General features: G+C 47.0%; 1 protein-coding gene across 1 annotated transcript in view; it reads left to right on the top strand.

Annotated features, from left to right (window-relative positions):
* The window catches only part of CA9 (carbonic anhydrase 9), a 290,038-nt gene that overhangs the window by 245,605 nt on the left and 26,213 nt on the right, over window positions 1–18,220 (top strand). The window contains exons 10-11 of the mRNA XM_069745328.1: window positions 12,393–12,428; window positions 12,506–12,599. Coding sequence (XP_069601429.1) covers window positions 12,393–12,428; window positions 12,506–12,599 — 130 coding nt within the window. The remainder of the gene's footprint in view (window positions 1–12,392; window positions 12,429–12,505; window positions 12,600–18,220) is intronic.

The raw sequence follows: 18,220 nt of genomic DNA, 5'->3' as shown, positions 1-18,220 counted from the left end.
ACCAAAGTAGCCGAGCTGGCCCGATTATTAAGGGCGAACTCAGCCAAAGGCAAAAAGGACACCCAATCATCCTGATCAGCAGAAACAAAGCATCTCAGATATGTTTCCAAGGTCTGATTGGTTCGTTCAGTTTGGCCATTTGTCTGAGGATGGAAAGCCGAGGAAAAAGACAAATCAATGCCCATCCTAGCACAAAAGGCTCGCCAAAACCTCGAAACAAACTGGGAACCTCTGTCAGAAACGATGTTCTCCGGAATACCATGTAAACGAACCACCTGCTGGAAAAACATTGGCACCAAATCAGAGGAGGAAGGCAATTTAGGCAAGGGTACCAAATGGACCATCTTAGAGAAGCGATCACAAACCACCCAAATGACCGACATCTTTTGAGAGACAGGGAGATCCGAAATAAAATCCATAGAGATATGTGTCCAGGGCCTCTTCGGGACCGGCAAGGGCAAAAGCAACCCACTGGCACGAGAACAGCAGGGCTTAGCCCGAGCACAAGTCCCACAGGACTGCACAAACGAACGCACATCCCGCGACACAGACGGACACCAAAAGGATCTAGCCACCAAATCTCTGGTACTAAAGATTCCAGGATGACCAGCCAACACCGAACAATGAACCTCAGAGATAACTCTACTCGTCCATTTATCAGGGACAAACAGTTTCTCCGCTGGGCAACGGTCAGGTCTATTAGCCTGAAATTTTTGCAGCACCCGCCGCAAATCAGGGGAGATGGCAGACAAAATTACCCCCTCTTTGAGAATACCCGCCGGCTCAGGCAAACCCGGAGAGTCGGGCACAAAACTCCTAGACAGGGCATCAGCCTTCACATTCTTAGAGCCCGGAAGGTACGAAACCACAAAGTCAAAACGGGAGAAAAACAGCGACCAACGAGCCTGTCTAGGATTCAACCGTTTGGCAGACTCGAGATAAGTCAAGTTCTTGTGATCAGTCAAGACCACCACGCGATGCTTAGCTCCTTCAAGCCAATGACGCCACTCCTCGAATGCCCACTTCATGGCCAGCAACTCTCGATTGCCAACATCATAATTTCGCTCAGCAGGCGAAAACTTCCTGGAAAAGAAGGCACATGGTTTCATCACCGAGCCATCAGAACTTCTTTGCGACAAAACAGCCCCTGCTCCAATCTCAGTAGCATCAACCTCGACCTGGAACGGGAGCGAAACATCTGGCTGGCACAACACAGGGGCAGAAGAAAAACGACGCTTCAACTCCTGAAAAGCTTCCACAGCAGCAGAAGACCAATTGACCACATCAGCACCCTTCTTGGTTAAATCAGTCAACGGTTTAGCAATACTAGAAAAATATTGATGAAGCGACAATAAAAATTAGTAAAGCCCAGGAACTTTGGCAGACTCTTCAGAGATGTCGGCTGAGTCCAATCATAAATGGCCTGAACTTTAACAGGGTCCATCTCGATAGTAGAAGGGGAAAAATGAAACCCAAAAATGAAACCTTCTGAACACCAAAGAGACACTTTGACCCCTTCACAAACCAAGAATTCGCACGCAGGACCTGGAACACCATTCTAACCTGCTTCACGTGAGACTCCCAATCATCCGAGACTACCAAAATATCATCCAAGTATACAATCAGGAATTTATCCAGGTACTCTCGGAAGATGTCATGCATAAAGGACTGAAATACTGATGGAGCATTGGAAAGCCCGAATGGCATAACCAGGTACTCAAAATGGCCCTCGGGCGTATTAAATGCTGTTTTCCATTCATCGCCCTGTTTAATACGCACAAGATTATACGCACCACGAAGATCTATCTTGGTGAACCAACTAGCCCCCTTAATCCGAGCAAACAAATCAGACAGCAGCGGCAAGGGGTACTGAAATTTGACTGTGATTTTATTAAGAAGGCGGTAATCAATACAAGTTCTCAAAGAACCATCCTTCTTGGCCACAAAAAAGAACCCTGCTCCCAATGGCGACGACGACGGGCGAATATGACCCTTCTTCAAGGATTCCTTTACATAACTCCGCATAGCGGCGTGCTCAGGCACAGACAAATTAAACAGTCGACCTTTAGGAAACTTACTACCAGGAATCAAATCGATAGCACAATCGCAATCCCTATGCGGAGGTAGGGCACTGGACTTGGGCTCATCAAATACATCCCGTTAATCCGACAAAAACTCTGGGACCTCAGAAGGGGTGGATGATGAAATAGACAGAAATGGAACAACACCATGTACCCCCTGACAACCCCAGCTGGACACAGACATAGATTTCCAATCCAATACTGGGTTATGGACCTGTAGCCATGGCAACCCCAACACGACCACATCATGCAGATTATGCAACATCAAAAAGCGAATATCCTCCTGATGCGCAGGAGCCATGCATATGGTCAGTTGGGTCCAGTACTGAGGCTTATTCTTGGCCAAAGGCGTAGCATCAATTCCTCTCAATGGAATAGGATACTGCAAGGGCTCCAAGAAAAACCCACAGCACCTAGCAAACTCCAAGTCCATCAAATTCAGGGCAGCGCCTGAATCCAAAAATGCCATGACAGAATAGGATGACAAAGAGCAGATCAAAGTAATGGACAAAAGAAATTTCGACTGTACCGTACCAATGGTGGCAGACCTAGCGAACCGCTTAGTGCGCTTAGGACAATCGGAGATAGCATGAGTGGAATCACCACAGTAAAAACACAGCCCATTCCGACGTCTGTGTTCTTGCCGTTCAGCTCTGGTCAAAGTCCTATCACATTGCATAGGCTCAGGTTTATGCTCAGATAATACCGCCAAATGGTGCACAGTTTTACGCTCACGTAAGCGTCGATCGATCTGAATGGCCAAAGACATAGACTCATTTAGACCAGCAGGCATAGGAAATCCCACCATGACATCCTTAACGGCTTCAGAGAGACCCTTTCTGAAAATTGCTGCCAGAGCACATTCTTTCAATTGAGTGAGCACAGACCACTTCCTAAACTTCTGACAATATATCTCTACCTCATCCTGACCCTGACACAGAGCCAGCAAGATTTTCTCTGCCTGATCCACTGAATTAGGTTCATCATAAAGCAATCCGAGCGCCAGAAAAAACGCATCAATATCACATAATGCAGGATCTCCTGGCGCAAGGGAAAATGCCCAGTCTTGAGGGTCGCCACGTAATAAAGAAATAATGATCTTTACTTGTTGAACTGGGTCACCAGAGGAGCGGGGTTTCAAAGCCAGAAACTGTTTACAATTATTTTTGAAATTCAGAAACTTAGCTCTATCTCCAGAAAATAAATCAGGAATAGGAATTCTAGGCTCTAACATAGAATTCTGAACCACAAAGTCTTGAATATTTTGTACTCTTGCAGTGAGATGATCCACACAAGAAGACAGACCTTTAATGTCCATCAGTACACCTGTGTCCTGAATCACCCAAATGTCTAGGGGAAAAGAAAGACAAAACACAGTGCCGAGAAAAAAAAATGGTCTCAGAACTTCTCTTTTCCCTCTATTGAGAAGCATTAGTACTTTGGGCCTCCAGTACTGTTATGAACTGGTGGTTTAGAACCACAATGGACCTGGTAGTTAAGAGCACACAAAATGACCTGATAGTTACTAATAATATAGGACGAGCTCTGAGACGTGGGAACTCTGCTGACCGCAATCCCTAATCCGATCATACCACACTAGAAGTAGCCGTGGAGCGCTCCTGACCAGACCTAGGCACCTCGGCACAGCCTAAGAAACTAGCTAGCCCTGAAGATAGAAAAATAAGCCTACCTTGCCTCAGAGAAATTCCCCAAAGGAAAAGGCAGCCCCCCACATATAATGACTGTGAGTAAAGATGAAAATACAAACAGAGATGAAATAGATTTTAGCAAAGTGAGGCCCGACTTACTGAATAGACCGAGGATAGGAAAGATCGCTTTGCGGTCAGCACAAAAACCTACAAACAACCACGCAGAGGGCGCAAAAAGACCATCCGCACCGACTAACGGTACGGAGGTGCTCCCTCTGCGTCCCAGAGCTTCCAGCAAGCAAGACAAACCAATATAGCAAGCTGGATAGAAAAAATAGCAAACAAAAGAAACACAAGCAAAACTTAGCTTATGCAGGGAAGACAGGTCACAGGACGATCCAGGAGAGAGCAAGACCAATACTGGAACATTGACTGGAGGCAAGGAGCAAAGAACTAGGTGGAGTTAAATAGAGCAGCACCTAACGACTTAACCTCGTCACCTGAGGAAGGAAACTCAGAAGCCGCAGCCCCACTCACATCCACCAGAGGAAGCCCATGGACAGAACCAGCCGAAGTACCACTCATGACCACAGGAGGGAGCTTGACCACAGAATTCACAACAGTACCCTCCCCTTGAGGAGGGGTCACCAAACCCTCACGAGAGCCCCCAGGCCGACCAGGATGAGCCAAATGAAAGGCACGAACCAGATCGGCAGCATGAACATCAGAGGCAAAGACCCAGGAATTATCTTCCTGACCATAACCCTTCCACTTAACCAGGTACTGGAGTTTCCATCTCGAAATACGAGAATCCAAAATCTTCTCCACCACATACTCCAACTCCCCCTCAACCAAAACCGGGGCAGGAGGATCACTGTGTCCAGTGTGAGGAGCTTCGTGCCCTATATCTAGTGTGTGTCCAGTGTGAGGAGCGTCGTGCCCTATATCCGGCATGTGTCCAGTGTGAGGAGCGTCGTGCCCTATATCCGGCCTGTGTCCAGTGTGAGGAGCTTCGTGCCCTATATCTAGTGTGTGTCCAGTGTGAGGAGCGTCGTGCCCTATATTCGGCCTGTGTCCAGTGTGAGGAGCTTCGTGCCCTATATCCAGCGTGTGTCCAGTGTGAGGAGCTTCGTGCCCTATATCCGGCCTGTGTCCAGTGTATGGAGCGTATTTCCCTATGTCCAGTGTGAGGAGTGTTGTACCCTCTATCCGATGTGTGTCCAGTGTGAGGAGCTTCGTGCCCTATATCCGGCGTGTCCAGTGAATGGAGCGTATTTCTCTATGTCCAGTGTGAGGAGTGTTGTACCCTCTATCCGATGTGTGTCCAGTGTGAGGAGCTTTGTGCCCTATATCCGGCGTGTCCAGTGTATGGAGCGTATTTCCCTATGTCCAGTGTGAGGAGTGTTGTACCCTCTATCCGATGTGTGTCCAGTGTGAGGAGCTTCGTGCCCTATATCCGGCCTGTGTCCAGTGTATGGAGCGTATTTCCCTATGTCCAGTGTGAGGAGTATATTGCCCTATATCCGGTGTTATGGCTGGCAATCAGGCAACACAGCGTGCAGTAATCAGCGCACATACAGAGATCTGGCAATAACCAAAAACAATAGGACGAGCTCTGAGACGTGGAATCTCTGTAGACTGCAGTACCTGATCTATCCTCACACAACTATAAGCAGCAGTGGATTGCGCCTATCACTACCTATGCAACTCGGCACTGCCTGAGGAGCTGACTAGCCTGAAGATAGAAATACAAGCCTGACTTACCTCAGAGAAATACCCCAAAGGAATAGGCAGCCCCCCACATATAATGACTGTTAGCAAGATGAAAAGACAAACGTAGGAATGAAATAGATTCAGCAAAGTGAGGCCCGATATTCTAGACAGAGCGAGGATAGCAAAGAGAACTATGCAGTCTACAAAAAACCCTAAAACGAAAACCACGCAAAGGGGCAAAAAGACCCACCGTGCCGAACTAACAGCACGGCGGTGCACCCCTTTGCTTCTCTGAGCTCCCAGCAAAAGTTAATAGCAAGCTGGACAGAAAAAACAGAAAACAAACTAGAAGCACTTATCTAGCAGAGCAGCAGGACCAAGGAAAGACGCAGTAGCTCAGATCCAACACTGGAACATTGACAAGGAGCAAGGAAGACAGACTCAGGTGGAGCTAAATAGCAAGGCAGCCAACGAGCTCACAAAAACACCTGAGGGAGGAAGCCCAGAGACTGCAATACCACTTGTGACCACAGAAGTGAACTCAGCCACAGAATTCACAACAGTACCCCCCCCCTTGAGGAGGGGTCACCGAACCCTCACCAGAACCCCCAGGCCGACCAGGATGAGCCACATGAAAGGCACGAACAAGATCTGGGGCATGGACATCAGAGGCAAAAAAACCCAGGAATTATCTTCCTGAGCATAACCCTTCCATTTGACCAGATACTGGAGTTTCCGTCTAGAGACACGAGAATCCAAAATCTTCTCCACAATATACTCCAATTCCCCCTCCACCAAAACAGGGGCAGGAGGCTCCACAGATGGAACCATAGGTGCCACGTATCTCCTCAACAACGACCTATGGAATACATTATGTATGGAAAAGGAGTCTGGGAGGGTCAGACGAAAAGACACCGGATTGAGAATCTCAGAAATCCTATACGGACCAATAAAACGAGGTTTAAATTTAGGAGAGGAAACCTTCATAGGAATATGACGAGAAGATAACCAAACCAGATCCCCAACACGAAGTCGGGGTCCCACACGGCGTCTGCGATTAGCGAAAAGCTGAGCCTTCTCCTGGGACAAGGTCAAATTGTCCACTACCTGAGTCCAGATCTGCTGCAACCTGTCCACCACAGAATCCACACCAGGACAGTCCGAAGACTCAACCTGTCCTGAAGAGAAACGAGGATGGAACCCAGAATTGCAGAAAAATGGAGAGACCAAGGTAGCCGAGCTGGCCCGATTATTAAGGGCGAACTCAGCCAACGGCAAAAATGACACCCAATCATCCTGGTCAGCGGAAACAAAACATCTCAGATATGTTTCCAAGGTCTGATTGGTTCGTTCGGTCTGGCCATTAGTCTGAGGATGGAAGGCCGAGGAGAAAGATAGGTCAATGCCCATCCTACCACAAAAGGCTCGCCAGAACCTCGAGACAAACTGGGAACCTCTGTCAGAAACAATATTCTCAGGAATGCCATGTAAACGAACCACATGCTGGAAGAACAAAGGCACCAAATCAGAGGAGGAAGGCAATTTAACCAAGGGCACCAGATGGACCATTTTAGAAAAGCGATCACAGACCACCCAAATGACCGACATTTTTTGAGAAACGGGAAGGTCAGAAATGAAATCCATCGAAATATGTGTCCAAGGCCTCTTCGGGACCGGCAAGGGCAAAAGCAACCCACTGGCACGTGAACAGCAGGGCTTAGCCCTAGCACAAATTCCACAGGACTGCACAAAAGCACGCACATCCCGTGACAGAGATGGCCACCAGAAGGATCTAGCAACCAACTCCCTGGTACAAAAGATTCCTGGATGACCGGCCAGCACCGAACAATGAAGTTCAGAGATAACTTTACTAGTCCACCTATCAGGGACGAACAGTTTCTCGGCCGGACAACGATCAGGTTTATTAGCCTGAAATTTCTGCAACACTCTCCGCAAATCAGGGGAGATGGCAGACACAATGACTCCTTCCTTGAGGATACTCGCCGGCTCAGATAACCCCGGAGAGTCGGGCACAAAACTCCTAGACAGAGCATCCGCCTTCACATTTTTAGAGCCCGGAAGGTATGAAATCACAAAATCAAAACGAGCAAAAAATAACGACCAACGGGCCTGTCTAGGATTCAAGCGCTTGGCAGACTCAAGATAAGTAAGGTTCTTATGATCAGTCAAAACCACCACGCGATGCTTAGCACCCTCAAGCCAATGACGCCACTCCTCGAATGCCCACTTCATGGCCAGCAACTCTCGGTTGCCCACATCATAATTACGCTCAGCAGCAGAAAATTTCCTGGAAAAGAAAGCACATGGTTTGAACACTGAGCAACCAGAACCTCTCTGTGACAAAACCGCCCCTGCACCAATCTCAGAAGCATCAACCTCGACCTGGAACGGAAGAGAAACATCAGGTTGACACAACACAGGGGCACAGCAAAAACGACGCTTTAACTCCTGAAAAGCTTCCACGGCAGCAGAAGACCAATTAACCAAATCAGCACCCTTCTTGGTCAAATCGGTCAATGGTCTGGCAATGCTAGAAAAATTACAGATGAAGCGACGATAAAAATTAGCAAAGCCCAGGAATTTCTGCAGACTTTTTAGAGATGTCGGCTGAGTCCAATCCTGGATGGCCTGAACCTTAACCGGATCCATCTCGATAGTAGAAGGGGAAAAGATGAACCCCAAAAATGAAACTTTCTGCACACCGAAGAGACACTTTGATCCCTTCACGAACAAGGAATTAGCACGCAGGACCTGAAAAACCATTCTGACCTGCTTCACATGAGACTCCCCATCATCAGAGAAGATCAAAATGTCATCCAAGTAAACAATCAGGAATTTATCCAGATACTCACGGAAAATGTCATGCATAAAAGACTGAAAAACAGATGGAGCATTGGCAAGTCCGAACGGCATCACCAGATACTCAAAATGACCCTCGGGCGTATTAAATGCCGTTTTCCATTCATCTCCCTGCCTGATTCTCACCAGATTATACGCACCACGAAGATCAATCTTAGTAAACCAACTAGCCCCCTTAATCCGAGCAAACAAGTCAGAAATCAATGGCAAGGGATACTGAAACTTAACAGTGATCTTATTAAGAAGGCGGTAATCAATACACGGTCTTAGCGAACCATCCTTCTTGGCTACAAAAAAGAACCCTGCTCCCAATGGTGACGACGATGGGCGAATATGTCCCTTCTCCAGGGACTCCTTCACATAACTGCGCATAGCGGTGTGTTCAGGTACGGACAAATTAAATAAACGACCCTTAGGGAATTTACTACCAGGAATCAAATCGATAGCACAATCACAATTCCTATGCGGAGGTAGGGCATCAGACTTGGACTCTTCAAATACATCCTGAAAGTCCGACAAGAACTCTGGGATGTCAGAAGGAATGGATGACGAAATAGACAAAAATGGAACATCACCATGTACTCCCTGACAACCCCAGCTGGTTACCGACATAGAGTTCCAATCCAATACTGGATTATGGGTTTGTAGCCATGGCAACCCCAACACGACCACATCATGCAAATTATGCAGTACCAGAAAGCGAATAACTTCCTGATGTGCAGGAGCCATGCACATGGTCAGCTGGGCCCAGTACTGAGGCTTATTCTTGGCCAAAGGTGTAGCATCAATTCCTCTCAACGGAATAGGACACCGCAAAGGCTCCAAGAAAAATCCACAACGTTTAGCATAATCCAAATCCATCAGATTCAGGGCAGCGCCTGAATCCACAAACGCCATGACAGAATACGATGACAAAGAGCATATCAAGGTAATGGACAGAAGGAATTTGGACTGTACAGTACCAATAACGGCAGAGCTATCGAACCGCCTAGTGCGCTTAGGACAATTAGAAATAGCATGAGTAGAATCACCACAATAGAAACACAGTCTGTTCAGACGTCTGTGTTCTTGCCGTTCTACTTTAGTCATAGTCCTGTCGCACTGCATAGGCTCAGGTTTACTCTCAGACAATACCGCCAGATGGTGCACAGATTTACGCTCGCGCAAGCGACGACCGATCTGAATGGCCAAGGACATAGACTCATTCAAACCAGCAGGCATAGGAAATCCCACCATTACATTCTTAAGAGCTTCAGAGAGACCATTTCTGAACAAAGCCGCTAGTGCAGATTCATTCCACAGAGTGAGTACTGACCACTTCCTAAATTTCTGACAATATACTTCTACATCATCCTGACCCTGGCATAAAGCCAGCAGATTTTTCTCAGCCTGATCCACTGAATTAGGCTCATCGTAAAGCAATCCCAGCGCCTGGAAAAATGCATCAACATTACTCAATGCAGAATCTCCTGGTGCAAGAGAAAACGCCCAGTCCTGTGGGTCGCCGCGCAAAAAAGAAATAATAATCAAAACCTGTTGAATAGGATTACCAGAAGAATGAGGTTTCAAGGCCAAAAATAGCTTACAATTATTTCTGAAGCTCAGGAACTTAGTTCTGTCACCAAAAAACAAATCAGGAATCGGAATTCTTGGTTCTAGCATCGATTTCTGATCAATAGTATCTTGAATCTTTTGTACATTTACAACGAGATTATCCATTGAGGAGCACAGAGCCTGAATATCCATGTCCACAGCTGTGTCCTGAAGCACTCTAATGTCTAGGGGAAAAAAAAGACTGAAGACAGAGCTAAGAAAAAAAAATGATGTCAGGATTTCTTTTTTCCCTCTATTGGGAATCATTGGTGTGGCTCCTTGTACTGTTATGGCTGGCAATCAGGCAACACAGCGTGCAGTAATCAGCGCACATACAGAGATCTGGCAATAACCAAAAACAATAGGACGAGCTCTGAGACGTGGAATCTCTGTAGACTGCAGTACCTGATCTATCCTCACACAACTATAAGCAGCAGTGGATTGCGCCTATCACTACCTATGCAACTCGGCACTGCCTGAGGAGCTGACTAGCCTGAAGATAGAAATACAAGCCTGACTTACCTCAGAGAAATACCCCAAAGGAATAGGCAGCCCCCCACATATAATGACTGTTAGCAAGATGAAAAGACAAACGTAGGAATGAAATAGATTCAGCAAAGTGAGGCCCGATATTCTAGACAGAGCGAGGATAGCAAAGAGAACTATGCAGTCTACAAAAAACCCTAAAACGAAAACCACGCAAAGGGGCAAAAAGACCCACCGTGCCGAACTAACAGCACGGCGGTGCACCCCTTTGCTTCTCAGAGCTTCCAGCAAAAGTTAATAGCAAGCTGGACAGAAAAAACAGAAAACAAACTAGAAGCACTTATCTAGCAGAGCAGCAGGCCAAAGGAAAGATGCAGTAGCTCAGATCCAACACTGGAACATTGACAAGGAGCAAGGAAGACAGACTCAGGTGGAGCTAAATAGCAAGGCAGCCAACGAGCTCACCAAAACACCTGAGGGAGGAAGCCCAGAGACTGCAATACCACTTGTGACCACAGGAGTGAACTCAGCCACAGAATTCACAACAATCCGACCTGTGTCCAGTGTGAGGAGCGTCGTGCCCTACATTCGGCCTGTGTCCAGTATGTGGAGTGTATTGCCCTATATCCGGTGTGTGTCCAGTATGTGGAGTGTATTGCCCTATATCCGGCGTGTGTCCAGTGTGAGGAGCGTCGTGCCCTATATCCGGCATGTGTCCAGTGTGAGGAGCTTCGTGCCCTATATCCGGCCTGTGTCCAGTGTATGGAGCGTATTTCCCTATGTCCAGTGTGAGGAGTGTTGTACCCTCTATCCGATGTGTGTCCAGTGTGAGGAGCTTCGTGCCCTATATCCGGCGTGTCCAGTGAATGGAGCGTATTTCCCTATGTCCAGTGTGAGGAGTGTTGTACCCTCTATCCGATGTGTGTCCAGTGTGAGGAGCTTCGTGCCCTATATCCGGCCTGTGTCCAGTGTATGGAGCGTATTTCCCTATGTCCAGTGTGAGGAGTATATTGCCCTATATCCGGCCTGTGTCCAGTGTGAGGAGCGTCGTGCCCTACATTCGGCCTGTGTCCAGTATGTGGAGTGTATTGCCCTATATCTGGCGTGTGTCCAGTATGTGAAGTGTATTGCCCTATATCCGGCGTGTGTCCAGTGTGAGGAGCTTCGTGCCCTATATCTAGTGTGTGTCCAGTGTGAGGAGTGTCGTGCCCTATATTCGGCCTGTGTCCAGTGTGAGGATTGTCGTGCCCTATATCCGGCATGTGTGCAGTGTGAGGGGCGTCGTGCCCTATATCCGGCGTGTGTCCAGTGTGAGGAGCTTCGTGCCCTATATCCGGCATGTGTCCAGTGTGAGGAGCGTCGTGCCCTATATCCGGCATGTGTCCAGTGTGAGGAGCGTCGTGCCCTATATCCGGCGTGTGTCCAGTGTGAGGAGCGTCGTGCCCTATATCCGGCATGTGTCCAGTGTGAGGAGCGTCGTGCCCTATATCCGGCGTGTGTCCAGTGTGAGGAGCTTCGTGCCCTATATTCGGCCTGTGTCCAGTGTGAGGAGCGTTGCGCCCTATATCCGGCATGTGTCCAGTGTGAGGAGCGTCGTGCCCTATATCCGGCATGTGTCCAGTGTGAGGAGCGTCGTGCCCTATATCCGGCGTGTGTCCAGTGTGAGGAGCGTCGTGCCCTATATCCGGCATGTGTCCAGTGTGAGGAGCGTCGTGCCCTATATCCGGCGTGTGTCCAGTGTGAGGAGCTTCGTGCCCTATATTCGGCCTGTGTCCAGTGTGAGGAGCGTTGCGCCCTATATCCGGCATGTGTCCAGTGTGAGGAGCGTCGTGCCCTATATCCGGCATGTGTCCGGTGTGAGGAGCTTCGTGCCCTATATCCGGCCTGTGTCCCATGTGACCTGTATCTAGAGAGCCTCCATCTATCATGTACTCCATGTCTGTTGTGTTTTTGTGTTCCCTCCTTACCCTGCGGTTTGTCTCCTGCACAGGTGATCACGGTCAGGGAACCTCTCCGTTGGGAACAGGTAATGATGACCTGTTAATGATGACATTGAGCAAGGCCTCCGAATTTCTAGGTTAACGCCTCCCCTTCCCTCTACAGGTGACATGTTAGCCATTTTATTTGGCGTCCTCTTTGCGGTTACAGCGGTGGCATTTTATGTATATGTGAGGAAAAGCCGGAAGAGGAACCAAAGGTAACATGACTGGCGAGAGCGGATCCACCCCGTGACTGTATCCCAACCAATCTGCTCCAAAATAGGGGTTCATCAGTGATAGTGGAGCACAAGGGGTTACATCCCAATGACCTCCACCACCCCGCTCCTAGAATCCTCTAGATTGGGCAGGATCACAAACTGAGGCAAGACAGCGATCTATACATGTGTAACAAGGCTGACATTAGGTAGTTGTGGTGAATTGTTTAAAGGCACAGTACATAGACAGGGATAAGGAACTTTTATTGAACAAACGATGAGGGATGGACAAAAAGACAATTTCAACACTGGCTTCCTGCTCTTTCCCTGACACGTGCTGCGGCCGTACCCACGACGTTCACAGTGGCCCAGATTCGCAGTCATCCAATCGCTGGCATCTGGGCGCCTGAGGCTCCTTCAGCGAAGGTCCTTCCCAAGTCCTGGGACCTGTGTTGTTAGCATTCAGTCAGTACAGCTCCTTGGTCTGGGGCAGCAGATCTCTCCCATCCGGGCGTCTGGCAATGCCCCATCTGTTACACATCTGCCCTGGACCACGTGCCAGGCTTTCTGTCTGCTCTGGATGCTGCTGACCCAGCCCCCTTAGTTACTTAACTCTTTCCCTACTTCTAACACACACTTACATACCTTACAATAGTAAACATTAGGACCAGGCAAACACAGCATGATACATTAAGAATACATAACATATTTATATACAGTGCACAGGGGGGTCACACGGAAGGAGAGGAGGGTGCAACTGTGGGGACCTGAGACCCTCTTACACAACACAGGTGCGAAGATCCACCAGCCATTACCCTGGAAATCCATTCATAATGAAAGTCATCACACTTCAGACCGCAACAAGCTTCAGCCCTGACTGCAGACTATCTATCTGACCGCAGACTATCTATCTGACCGCAGACTATCTATCTGTCCGCAGACTATCTATCTGACTGCAGACTATCTATCTGACCGCAGACTATCTGACCGCAGACTATCTATCTGACCGCAGACTATCTATCTGTCCGCAGACTATCTATCTGACCGCAGACTATCTGACCGCAGACTATCTATCTGACCGCAGACTATCTATCTGACCGCAGACTATCTGACCGCAGACTATCTATCTGACCGCAGACATTCTATCTGACCACAGACTATCTATCTGACCGCAGACTATCTATCTGTCCGCAGACTATCTATCTGACCGCAGACTATCTATCTGACCGCAGACTATCTGACCGCAGACTATCTGACCGCAGACTATCTGACCGCAGACTATCTATCTGTCCGCAGACTATCTATCTGACCGCAGACTATCTATCTGACCACAGACTATCTATCTGACCGCAGACTATCTATCTGACCGCAGACTATCTGACCGCAGACTATCTGACCGCAGACTATCTGACCGCAGACTATCTATCTGACCGCAGACTATCTATCTAACCGCAGACTATCTATCTAACCGCAGACTATCTATCTGACCGCAGACTATCTATCTGACCGCAGACTATCTGACCGCAGACTATCTGACCGCAGACTCTTGGACCGCAGACTATCTGACTGCAGACTATCTGTCCGCAGACTATCTGTCCGCAGACTATCTGACCGCAGACTATCTGACTGCAGACTATCTGACTGCAGACTATCTGACCGCAGACTCTTGGACCGCAGACTCTCGGACCGCAGACTTTCGGACCGCAGACTATCTATCTGACCACAGACTATCTGACCGCAGACTATCTATCTGACTGCAGACTATCGGACCACTGACTCTCGGACCGCAGACTATCGGAGCACAGACTATCGAAACTGTTCTAAGTATTGCGGTGAGAGTATAATAAACCACACCATGACATCGTACATCTACCACAAGAATCCAATGTGACTGTCCAGTGTATTATCATGTGTAGTGGAGTTAGGAAGGTCATACATGGAGCAGATGTAGGAGAACAGGGTCAGACTAGGGTGTCTGGGGCCACAGGGGCAATTGACGCTATTGGCCCACCCTGCAGCTATATGCACATACCTGTTAGTCATTATGCCCATTATAGTGGAGCGTCGGCTGTGAAACATAGGCGGCTCCTGCACATCTCCTGTGCGCCCCCATAACTGGGGTGTACAATTACCGTAGTTTCCATTGATGGTTCTTTGATGAAAACAAGTTATCACTGATGCAAAGGTTCTGTCGGTGATAACTAACAGATCGCTGGATTTCGACCATTGGAAACCGCACCAATCGTAAAAATGGGGAACTTTTATCCCTGACAAGGCACTTTAATCCCTGACTAGGCACTTTTATCCCTGACAAGGCACTTTTATCCCTGAAAAGGCACTTTTATCCCTGACAAGGCACTTTAATCCCTGACTAGGCACTTTTATCCCTGACAAGGCACTTTAATCCCTGACCAGGCACTTTTATCCCTGAAAAGGCACTTTTATCCCTGAGAAGGCACTTTAATCCCTGACTAGGTACTTTAATCCCTGACTAGGCACTTTTATCCCTGACAAGGCACTTTAATCCCTGACAAGGCACTTTAATCCCTGACAAGGTACTTTAATCCCTGACAAGACACTTTAATCCCTGACAAGGCACTTTAATCCCTGACTAGGCACTTTAATCCCTGACTAGGCACTTTAATCCCTGACTAGGCACTTTTATCCCTGACAAGGCACTTTAATCCCTGACTAGGCACTTTTATCCCTGACAAGGCACTTTAATCCCTGACTAGGCACTTTAATCCCTGACTAGGCACTTTAATCCCTGACTAGGCACTTTTATCCCTGACAAGGCACTTTAATCCCTGACTAGGCACTTTTATCCCTGACAAGGCACTTTTATCCCCATTTTATCCCCATTTTAAAATGGAGCGGCAGGTGGGATGTCTGACGGCAGCGCCATTCATCATCTTTGGGGGCTTCCAGAAAAAGCCACGTGCAGCCCCTTAGGGAATGAATGGATCAGTGGTTGAGTCGTACATGACGCTCCATATTAATTGGGATAAGAGATCACATTCTGCAGATCGGTCCCAGCAGTCGGACCCCCACCAATCTATAACTTATCACTTATCCTTTGGCCACGTTCACACGGTCAGTATTATGTCAGTGTTTTACATCAGTGTTTGTAAGGCAAAACAAGGAGTGGAACAATCAGAGGAAACGTATTATAGAGATACGTCATCACTTTTGGGTTACAAATACTGAGACATAATACAGACCTTATGCTGAATGTGTGAACATGGCCGTAGGATAGGTGATTACTTGTTTTCACTGTAGAACCGCTGTAAGTGCATATGTGCTACTGTCTAATAGTCACAGGACAGGGAGGGGTTAAACGTTCACATATTTAATCTGTGTTGGAAATCAAAAATCTTCCCCATATTGATATCAGAGAGAACAAGTGACCGCCATACACAACACACTCCCCTATACCAAGACCAATAAAAAATAAATAAATGCTGCCACACTATGATCAGACTACATAGTGACTGAATAATTCCACATACAGTGGATGAATGCCACCACACCATGAGCAGACTATGTACTATCACAACATTATCCACAGGAGCTCTGTATATAGTATATAGTATACAGTGTATAGTGTCTATATACAGGTAATACAGGGATCACCAGTGACACTATACACAGATCTGTATATAGTGTATAGTGTACAGGTAATATACAGTGATCACCAGTGACATTATACACAGGAGCTCTTTATATAGTGTCAGTGTACAGGTAATATACAGTGATCACCAGTGACATTATACACAGGAGACCTGTATATAGTATATAGTGTACAGGTAATATACAGTGATCACCAGTGATATTATACACAGGAGCTATGTATGTAGTGCACAGGTAATACAGTGATCACCAGTGACATTATGCATAGGAGCTCTGTATATAGTGTATAGTGTACAGGTAATACAGTGATCACCAGTGACATTATACACAGGAGCTCTGTATATAGTGTCAGTGTACAGGTAATACAGGGATCACCAGTGACATTATACACAGGAGCTCTGTATATAGTATCAGTGTACAGGTAATACAGTGATCACTAGTGACATTATACACAGGAGCTCTGTATATAGTGTCAGTGTACAGGTAATACAGTGATCACCAGTGACATTATACACAGGAGCTATGTATGTAGTGCACAGGTAATAAAGTGATCACCAGTGACATTATCCACAGGAGCTCTGTATATAGTATATAGTGTACAGGTAATACTGTGATCACCAGTGACATTATACACAGGAGCTATGTATGTAGTGCACAGGTAATACAGTGATCACCAGTGACATTATCCACAGGAGCTCTGTATATAGTATATAGTATACAGTGTATAGTGTCTATGTACAGGTAATACAGGGATCACCAGTGACACTATACACATATCTGTGTATAGTGTACAGGTAATATACAGTGATCACCAGTGACCTTATACACAGGAGCTCTGTATATAGTGTCAGTGTACAGGTAATATACAGTGATCACCAGTGACATTATACACAGGAGACCTGTATATAGTATATAGTGTACAGGTAATATACAGTGATCACCAGTGACATTATACACAGGAGCTATGCATGTAGTGCACAGGTAATACAGTGATCACCAGTGACATTATGCATAGGACCTCTGTATATAGTGTATAGTGTACAGGTAATACAGTGATCACCAGTGACATTATACACAGGAGCTCTGTATATAGTGTCAGTGTACAGGTAATACAGGGATCACCAGTGACATTATACACAGGAGCTCTGTATATAGTGTCAGTGTACAGGTAATACAGTGATCACCAGTGACATTATACTCAGGAGCTCTGTATATAGTGTATAGTGTACAGGTAATACAGTGATCACCAGTGACATTATACACAGGAGCTCTGTATATAGTGTCAGTGTACAGGTAATACAGGGATCACCAGTAACATAGTAACATAGTAACATAGTTAGTAAGGCCGAAAAAAGACATTTGTCCATCCAGTTCAGCCTATATTCCATCATAATAAATCCCCAGATCTACGTCCTTCTACAGAACCTAATAATTGTATGATACAATATTGTTCTGCTCCAGGAAGACATCCAGGCCTCTCTTGAACCCCTCGACTGAGTTCGCCATCACCACCTCCTCAGGCAAGCAATTCCAGATTCTCACTGCCCTAACAGTAAAGAATCCTCTTCTATGTTGGTGGAAAAACCTTCTCTCCTCCAGACGCAAAGAATGCCCCCTTGTGCCCGTCACCTTCCTTGGTATAAACAGATCCTCAGCGAGATATTTGTATTGTCCCCTTATATACTTATACATGGTTATTAGATCGCCCCTCAGTCGTCTTTTTTCTAGACTAAATAATCCTAATTTCGCTAATCTATCTGGGTATTGTAGTTCTCCCATCCCCTTTATTAATTTTGTTGCCCTCCTTTGTACTCTCTCTAGTTCCATTATATCCTTCCTGAGCACCGGTGCCCAAAACTGGACACAGTACTCCATGTGCGGTCTAACTAGGGATTTGTACAGAGGCAGTATAATGCTCTCATCATGTGTATCCAGACCTCTTTTAATGCACCCCATGATCCTGTTTGCCTTGGCAGCTGCTGCCTGGCACTGGC

This window comes from Ranitomeya imitator, chromosome 1 (genome assembly GCF_032444005.1).
Source record: "Ranitomeya imitator isolate aRanImi1 chromosome 1, aRanImi1.pri, whole genome shotgun sequence".
In the NCBI taxonomy this organism is placed as follows: domain Eukaryota; kingdom Metazoa; phylum Chordata; class Amphibia; order Anura; family Dendrobatidae; genus Ranitomeya; species Ranitomeya imitator.
The sequence above is the reverse complement of the archived record's forward strand: the minus strand, read 5'-3'. Positions and strand labels throughout refer to the sequence as shown.